The 9,154-nt window shown below is 40.2% G+C and overlaps 1 protein-coding gene across 1 annotated transcript; it reads left to right on the top strand.

The window, feature by feature from the left end:
• The first annotated feature begins 1,914 nt into the window (after positions 1-1,914).
• On the top strand, positions 1,915-2,844 carry TACSTD2 (tumor associated calcium signal transducer 2). Its single transcript, XM_005521205.1, has one exon. It carries the CDS (start codon positions 1,915-1,917, stop codon positions 2,842-2,844), a length of 930 nt encoding a protein of 309 aa, XP_005521262.1.
• The last annotated feature ends 6,310 nt before the right edge of the window (positions 2,845-9,154 follow it).

Genomic DNA, 9,154 nt, shown 5'->3' with positions numbered 1-9,154 from the left:
ATGTGATGCTGGACAAAGTATTTAATGGCCTAGATAAAAGTATTCGGGTTGTTTAATTGCTGTTTTACATAGACCTACTGCCCTACTTTTACAAGGTTTAGAATTGTGCTGAGAAATTGTTTCCATGGAAGCAAAGATCACTAAAGAAATAATGCAATCCACATTTCCTACAGGATTATTCCTTTTACAGCCTGCTGTTCTAAATAATTAACTCTTGTAGTAGTGGTGCAGCTTAGCATGGATTAAAAGGAATAATACTTTTTTTGGTGTCATAGAGGCATTACTTTATATATATATATGAATATATATAAGTAGTTGGATATATACATATATATAGTTGGAAAAACTTGTCTTTAAAGTAAGTCTGTTCCTTCCTTATTTACAGAGGGGGAAATCCACCAGTAAAAGAAACTGTCAATGAAGAAGTGCACTTTTATTTTGAACTATATTTCACATTTGGCATTTAAATAATGTGGAATAAAATATAGACAAGATATGAGGAGGTAGGTGATATTTAAATGGATTTTGACTTTGAAGGAGGGATGTGAAAATTAAAAAAAAAAAGACATTATTATAGTGTGGGTAAATGAATGATTTAGAAATGGGAAAAGAGTTGCAAAACTATTATAGAATCATCAACATGACAAATTGACTTACCTGGCAGTTTTAATAATAGTTTTAGCTGTAGATCTCAATTATTTTCCAAGAAAGGTAACCGCAGTTATTATTACCTGAAGGAATATCCAGATTGTGTCCTGCTTTGGCAGAGGGTATTTACATCCCATTTCCATGTGGATTTTACACCTGCTCTGTGTTCTGAATACTCCCTGGCAGGCAGGGTCCTTCCAAGTGTGCACACAGAGCCACAACTGCAGGAGCTGGCCCAGGCTGGAAGTGGGGCAGTGCTCAGGTAAGCAGCACACAGGCAGGAGCTGACTGCAAGGCACGTGGCTGGGAGTGCATGCACACCCTGCTCTGTGGTCATTACTGATCTCAAAATTATAAAGAGTCTGACAGGGTTTGACAAATCAGATGAATGGGACTGACTTAATGCAAACTGGGAAACGTTTGTCAGCTGCTGCCAAAGCACGTGGAAATGGTAATACAGGTTTGTAGATTGCTGGGAGACTTGGAAGCCACTGGAGTGTTCTGTGGAAGGCATTATTAAGGTTCAGATTTAAAAATTTCTTCAGAAATAACTAACAACTTTGTAACCTTTTCATAAGCATGAAAATCAGTATTCCTAGTGCTGCCTTGGGACAAGCATGTACCAAAGGAAAGGTGGGAGAGAAGCTTTCCATGCTGGAAAATGAGGCTGAGAGCAGCCATCACCCTGGTCAGCTGTGGCTCCTCTTGAAACAGCGGCTGCTCCAGGCAGCAACCATCGAACTCCCAAAGGCATTATTTAATAAAGCTATGAAAGTAGAAAGTCCATAACTGATAAGAATCTAGATAATGGACTGATAGAGATGCTGTGCAGTGAAAGATGCAGGAACAACCATGATGGAAGTGGAGGAGTGGGATTTCCAGATTTGGATTTCCAGAAGTGGAAGAAAAGCAGTCATTTGCATACAGTCCATACAAAGTCTAAAGAAGGAAAAGGGCCAGCTGCTGGTCTTTAATCCATACTGGAAGCCCACGGTAGGAGCTTGGCTGCTGTCTCTTCTCTGTTGTTTCCTCATCAGGCAGGAGCGAGGGAGGCAGCTGGAGGCAGGTGCCACTCCCTGAGAAGTAGCAGGGAGCTGGGAAGTTGTTGACTGGGATTTGGGAAGGAGATGCCAGTTGTTTTGGAAGAAGAACCTGTTTGGTGGGTCTGATTTGAATCAATAAAGGGAGCAGCCTCCATCAGTGCATTAAAGCTTTGGATGCTGCTTGCTGTCGCTCAGGACTTTCTCTGTGCTTTTCTCCTGCACTATGGAGCCTCTTTTTGGGGTTGTGCTGGGTTTGATTCTGGCAGTCGCTTCACCAGCCCACGACAGCTGTACCTGTGCAACCAACAAGTGGGCAGTGTGTGCCCAGGACAGCCACGGGAACTGCACCTGCAGGCTGGCAGGTTCAGATCACCCTGTAGACTGCTCTACCCTGACTTCTAAATGCTTCCTGATGAAGGCAGAAATGATCCCCCCGAAGGAGAAGCGCCTCTGGAGACCTCCCCATGGGGTGTCAGACAGCGATGGCATTTACAACCCTGACTGCGAGGACAGTGGTGTCTTTAAAGCCAGGCAGTGCAATCAGTCCAGCACCTGCTGGTGTGTGAACACTGCGGGCGTGCGGAGAACCGAGAAGGGAGGCAGGAGCCTGAGCTGCAGCGAGCTGGTGCGGACAAGGTGGATCTACATTGAGCTGACCCACAAGAGAAGCTCCAAAGCCTTCGGTGCTCCTGACGTGGAAAAGGCCCTGACACAGCTGCTTGAGAACAGGTACAAGCTGCGCCCCAAGTACATCGCAGCCATCAAGTACGACCCCCCGCTCATCCAAATCCGCCTGGACCAGAACAGGAAACCCAGCTGGGATGTAGATATAGCTGATGTGGCTTATTACTTTGAAAAAGATGTGAACAATGACTCCGTGTTTCATTCCAACAGTAAATTAACTGTCTCGGTCAATGGAGATGCTCTGGCTATTGAAAAGCTCTGGATTTACTATGTGGATGAAAAGCCCCCAGAGTTCTGCATGAGGCAGCTGGCAGCTGGCATTAGTGCTGTGGTCACCGTGGTGCTCCTCACCGCTGGCATTGGCATCGCCGTGCTGCTCATCCTCAGGTGGCTGCGCACAAGGACATATAAAAAATTTGAGTGTAAAGAAATGAGGGAAATTAAACCCCCAAGCTTAGAAATGCCCTGAGCTGATAGAAGAAAGGCAACTGCAGGAAGAAAAGGGGGAAAAAAGGCACAAAATACAAAGACAGACTTGGTATATGTGATGGATTTGGAGTTCTTGGTTCCTACAGGAATTTGTGCAGTGGCTGTTCTAAATTATTCTTGTTTAGGACGAATAAATTTTTGGGGTATAAATGAATTTGGGAGTCAGTTACCTAAATATTTTAAATTACTCCTACGTTGGAGGGTAAGAAAACTGTTACAGCTGTCTAGTTAACATAACACAGAATGCTTGCACTCCTGCTGCAGGCCTGGCTCAGATTGCTTAAATACTTAAATACTCTGTGGGGTTCTTGGTATATCTACTTACTGAAATTAAAACACTTGCCTCAGCATATTTGGGCTATATTGCTGCTTTTCCCTTGGTAGACTTTTTTAAAATGCAGTTTGTTTTTAGTTCATGGGGTCTTTTAAAAAAAATAGTTTCTGGAACTTTTTTTATCAACAAATAATTTAATAAATATTACTAAATAACCAAATAAAGTAATGATAAGATACTCTGCAACATCAGAGGTTTTTATAGAGTGATTTGTCAGGAAACATCCCAGGTGTTGGGTCGCTTCCAGGTGTGCAGATCCCAAGTTCCCAGGTTTGTATTCAGGCGGCACGGTGAGCTATTCCCACTTGTGTTCTTTAATAAGGGTCTGACACTCCTTGTAAGCAAAGATCCCTTGATCCCCATGCAAATGTAAGTTAACCTTGGTGTTCTGCCTACATTCCAACTTTGGTAATAGCTTTTTGTCTGCCTAAATTCCCCAGGCAATTTTAATGGGAGGAGATATTTTCTGGTGTTGTACAGCTCCACAGAAACACTACACAATGCTCCAGCACGGGATGAAAAAGCGCTTTATTCCAGCTGAGCTGCAGAGGGAGTTTAAGAGCAGAGTGTAATTACTGAACTTGGAATTTGGCCAACACACAACTGGACTGCTTTGCTAGCTACTCATCTGCTGCATTCCTGGTTTGGAGCGTCATACCCACCGTGAAGGATGTTTTAAAGAAAACTATGCCGGTTGTTGAATGTTGGGATACTGTCAGTTCCATTCTCTGTGCTGCACATGGATGTCCAAGTCCATCACTCTCATCTGCTTCTTTCAGCAGCACCTGCTCCACCTGGGCACTGCTACAGGGCCAGCAGCTCTTCTCTTCTCTGAATTAGTTTCAGTGTTGTTCATTTGTAATTCCAACAACAGTCAGGAATGTGCTACTTCCACGGCAAACCATTAAATATGCAGCTCTAGTTCTGCTGAATGAAAAGGATATCGGGGAAAAAAGGAAAGAGGCTTTGATTCTGTCTCTGCCTTTGTTTATAGACGCTGTTGGGTATAACATTTGGTTCAATATACACCATTTCCATTTGACCTCACACTTATTCACTTACTGGCTGGAAAATTCTGGCTACATAGTTCAGGGCAGATACATCACATTTTCCTGATATTAGATTTTTATGCAATTGCAGCAACAGCATTAATACATTCACAGTTTTGGGGCAGGGTCTATAATTCATTGTGTGACTTACAGCAACACACTGAAGCTGGTTATTTCTCAGTCAGAAATACTCACTTGCCTGAGAGAAGATGAAATGGGAATTTAAGATCTAGGCTGGATCTTTCCATGTCATAGGTAAACTCAGAACTTAGCCTAACTCCACACAATTTTGCAAGTAGCCATTTATAAAACAGACTATATTAAAAATCTAGAGCTGAGAAGCCCTCAGCTGAAGAAATGTAGAATGAGAACAAAAATCTTGCAAGCACATTGCTTAACCAATTTCTCATGCAGAGCAGATCAAAGCCATGTGTTTGAGAGGCTGGTGCTGTCCTTCAGGGATCATGAAATATATAGTCTTTTCTGGAGATCTACAGTGCCTTTCACCAATCTTTTAAAATACTTGCATTTTCTCTTTTCTATCATAGGAAAAAAAATATTATTTTCAAGGTGAATGATAAGATTTTATATTATAATATAAACATTTAACATAACATTCAGAAGGAGAGGCAAAAGTGACTAATTGTTGAAAAAAAATCTTAACAGGTAACAGTGTCAGCATCTTTCCTTGGCTCCTGCTTTTCTTTTTAGTTCCTGAGATTGAGAAGAGAGGCTGTTGTGGTGCCATTCAAATTTTTATTTTTCTTTAAAGGACTGCCCCAAGAAAGCCATGAGTTGTGGTTGGTTATTTCTTTGCTAGTCCTTCAGCAGCAGTGGACTGCACACTGGTCAGGGACTGGAAATGCACTAGGGTTGGTTAATAGGAGGAATAAGGTATCTGCAGCTCATCAATAGAATGAGGTTAATTGAAGCACAGGGCTCAGAGAACCTTCCTTTGGACTAGATCATTCTACTTGAATAAATCTGTGTAGAGCTACTGTAGGATGTGGACTGGAATAAACCAAACAAACCCATTGCTCCTGCTGAGTTCCCATTTCTCTCCTGCCACCTCTCACACTAAATCTTTTTTGCACGTGGCAGATCACATATTTTACTGTAACAGTCCATCACATTCTGCCTGTTTGACTTTCTTACCACTCCTGATGTTCTCACTGAAAAATAGACAATGAGCCCCTTTTCAGCGTTAAACTTTGCATTGAAAATGCTTTTTATTATTCAGATTTTGATGTTAACTCTAAAATTTCTAGCTATCCTTTTCCTGATTATATAATCCTGTTTTAATGGAATGTTTGCTCATTTAATTTAAGTAATGAGGCCCTGTGCTCTCTGCAGTGGGTTCTGGGTTCTGTGGGTGATAGCAGAGAGCACCATTGTGCTGTTGCCTACTTGGGTTATAACGGGGGGTGTGCTTGCTTTAACAACACCAGAGCTGGCTGTTGCCTAAATTGTGTTCTGCAGTTCCAACTGGCTGCCTTGGAAAGCTCAAATTAAACACATGCAGAGAAAAAAAATCCCCTCTCCGCACTCCAACTCTGAAGAGGCCGGTGCTGCCCTTTGCACACAGTGCCACTGCCCCTGGGCAACTGCACAAAGTGAGCTTTGGCCTTCGCTTTCAACTAAAACTTTTGTACCACTCACGATCTGAGGACAGTGCCAGAAGCAATGGCAGTGCTACAGCAAGGAAATGAAAGATAAGGATTAAAACCTTCTTAAACTCTGTTCTCTCTACTCCCCCTGGTAAAATCTATGTCTGCCTATATATCTGAGTATGTACCCTGGAACTCTTTAGCACAAAATGCACAAAGTGTTGGTTTGTAGGTGCTGGTGTGTGCACACACCTGTCTGTTCCACACCTACATTAAAAACACACACATCACTGTCAGAGCAGGGAAACCCTCAGGAAAACCTCGTGGCAGCAGATCCTCCTCTGTACTCATCACTCTGCAGCCTCTAGCTCTTATCAGAGGCAAAACAGTCAAACCTGCTGCTGTTGTGGAACAGCAAAGAATCTTCTTTTTGTCCCATCTTCCCTCACTTAAGAATAATCTCTTAGGGATGTTTAGACTGGGATTATGCCAGATGAGGTTACTGATGAGACTCTTAACAACATGTAAATACACTGAGGTCTCTCTTGTTGGGATGGTGAAACACCTGCACCTCTGGGATGTTACTGACAACTGGCAACAAGATCCCTCCAATAGTTCTTAAAATGCTTAAATCCTGGGGAATCACCCTGAAAAAACCAAACCAATTTCTACCGCTTGAATATTGAAATCACTTTTTCAATGAACAGTTAAAGAAGTAACAGATTGGCCTTTCCTCCACTTCTCCTTAATTGGGCAAGTTAATGTTATTAAACAGATCTTCCTCGTGCAGGTATAATTATCCATTCCAAAGCATTTCCACTGATTTGCCTTAGGCTTTTAAATACAGCAATTATATCCTTTTTTCTTTCCTTTTTTTTCTTTGGTCAATGCTAAAATTAATCTTTAGTCATTACCATTGCTATCAAAGGAGGAAAAACGAGCTTCCACAACTTTTACTATTATTTTTCAGCAGTTCTAACCAAATCTCTTGTACCAGGCTTTACCTAGTTAAAATTTCATCCACGCTAGGCAGCCTGACAAGATCCACATCTCATTTGTACGATGATCCCTGGTCCCTGAAGGATAACACTCCTGCAGCCTCACTCCAGCACCAATCAAGTGCCACAGAAACAATTAGGGAGACTTTGCATTATCTAAATGAAAGACTGAATTATGAAAATGTGCACTGCTAATTTTCCACTGAGGTTTTTACATGTGGGCCCAGCAGTAGTGGTGGTATATGCACCCAACCTTTTTCAGGTGGTTCTTTTGAGACAAATTTATCTTTTGAGATAAATGCCTGTCCTTGTAAGGCTTGAAGTGAGAAATCTCAACACTTTTGCTGCTCTGGTTGCACCCAGAAAAGCTATTTGAAACAATTAGAAGGCAACAAAAAGAACACTCTTTACGTACAGGCTCTTTACGCTGTTATGGAATTAAATTTGGCATTGTATTTTATGACAACTTTTAGAGGAACAGTTTTACAGTAAACTTCTCTTTGGTTCAGTAACTTCTTTTTCTGGATTTTAAATCTACTTTTTTAAGAACATCAACAACAGAGATAATATGCAGCAAAAGTTAATACCTATTAAATTCTTAAAGAGTGTCTTCTAACTGATCTCTCAGTGGGGAAGGGGAGGGCAAAGGATAGTACAAAACACACTCAGTGGATGAAGGTAGGTTATTCTAGTGCACAACATTTGGAAGAAATCTTGATATTAATGAAACACATTGTCTGACCTTTTAAATGAATGTGAACTCCTGATATTTCAACTTGCCAAACAGACTAAGTGGAATTAAGTCAAATTTCTGACTTGCAGAGGGTGACGGAGTATATTTTTTTGGCCAAGATTTTATCCCAGCATTCATGAGCAGAAGTGAATTGCACTGAAACTTGAATTACAATACTATCAATTAATAATTAGTTTTTCCTTGGATTTATATAAAACCCCAATATTTTAATGTTTCATGGTGAGGTTTTTTTAATTTAAAGCTGAAGACTGTATATTTTAACAACTTTTTAATTGTGATGATCAAAATTGATAGCAGAGAGAGAGACTTCAGCACCAAATACAGAAATATCTGTATACCAAGCACAGAAAAATACTTTTTATACTCAGAGTCAAACTACATTCCATTACTTTTATTTGATTTGGCATTTGCTTGTGTGAGTAATACATATAAAAACCTCATTCAGTCCTGAACTACTTATATAAAGAGATACACAAACATTGATGGACATAGCCACGCAGGAAAATTGTAACTGTTAAGGTGTTAATTGTTTAATTGTATTTAGGAAATTACTTATGACCTCTAAACAGGTCTTCTGCATCTTAAAAATTTAAAATTTTTTTACTGGTCTTCTGAAATGAGAATTACAGTATTTTTCTGTAGAAGAGATGAGGCTTGTAACCAAAAACTCAACTACAAAACTGTTTTAATCTACCTCTCTTTACCATAGAATATTCTATTTTATTTCCTCAAGGAAAAAACAAGTTGTATGAACATGTCTTCATTAAAATTCAAGACAAGCAATAATATAAATTACAAGTTAGAATGTTTTTTTCCACTACACATCTATTTAGAGGAAAAAACACTCTACAACTTTCCAATTGCTCAACTGTTTACCAGATTTTCATCTAGAGATATATTTAGCACTGGTATTTTATAGATCCTATAATTACCTGTGCTGTATTTGCTACTTGTCTGCTTTGAAGCTTTAATTGCAAGCAACGATACTTGGGGAAGCTTTAAAAGTGCAGAATGTAGAACACAACTTTTAGCCCCATCCTTGCACACTCAAAACATTCATTGATTTTAAGAAGAATTTAGCCCAGTCAGGAATGCAGAAATAGCTTCTATATCATCTATGCAGACAGAATTAAATAATGCACTGGAGAAACAAATAATTGTAAAAAAGAAACATGCAAAGAAGAAAAACAAGACTGCAAACCAGTATGTTTTCAGCAGACTCAATAAAAAGTGGAGACACTGAAGTGGAAAAATAACAGAAGAAGTGGTAGAAGGCTTTAATGGCTTAGGAATGGAGAATTCTAGATAGAGAAAACAATAAAAGTAAGCAAAAATGAAGTCTAATAAGGACATTATGAGGGCTTTCATCTCAGTTCTTCATTTCTTGACAGCTGGGACACACACAAGCCTTGGGTTAGACAAAGTGCTTTTCCGCTGCTACAGCTCAGCTGGTTTTGTGACTGGAGCAGACAGTCACAAAAATTAATGCCGTGTTACTGACTGACAGATTTATTCTTTGTGCTTCTTATGATAATGGAGGGCAGGTCT

The sequence above is a fragment of the Pseudopodoces humilis genome, chromosome 10, assembly GCF_049639895.1.
Source record: "Pseudopodoces humilis isolate 2021_Gansu_Grassland_sample_001 chromosome 10, ASM4963989v1, whole genome shotgun sequence".
Lineage (NCBI taxonomy): Eukaryota > Metazoa > Chordata > Aves > Passeriformes > Paridae > Pseudopodoces > Pseudopodoces humilis.
Note: the sequence above shows the minus strand (reverse complement) of the source record. Positions and strands in the feature narration are given on the sequence as shown.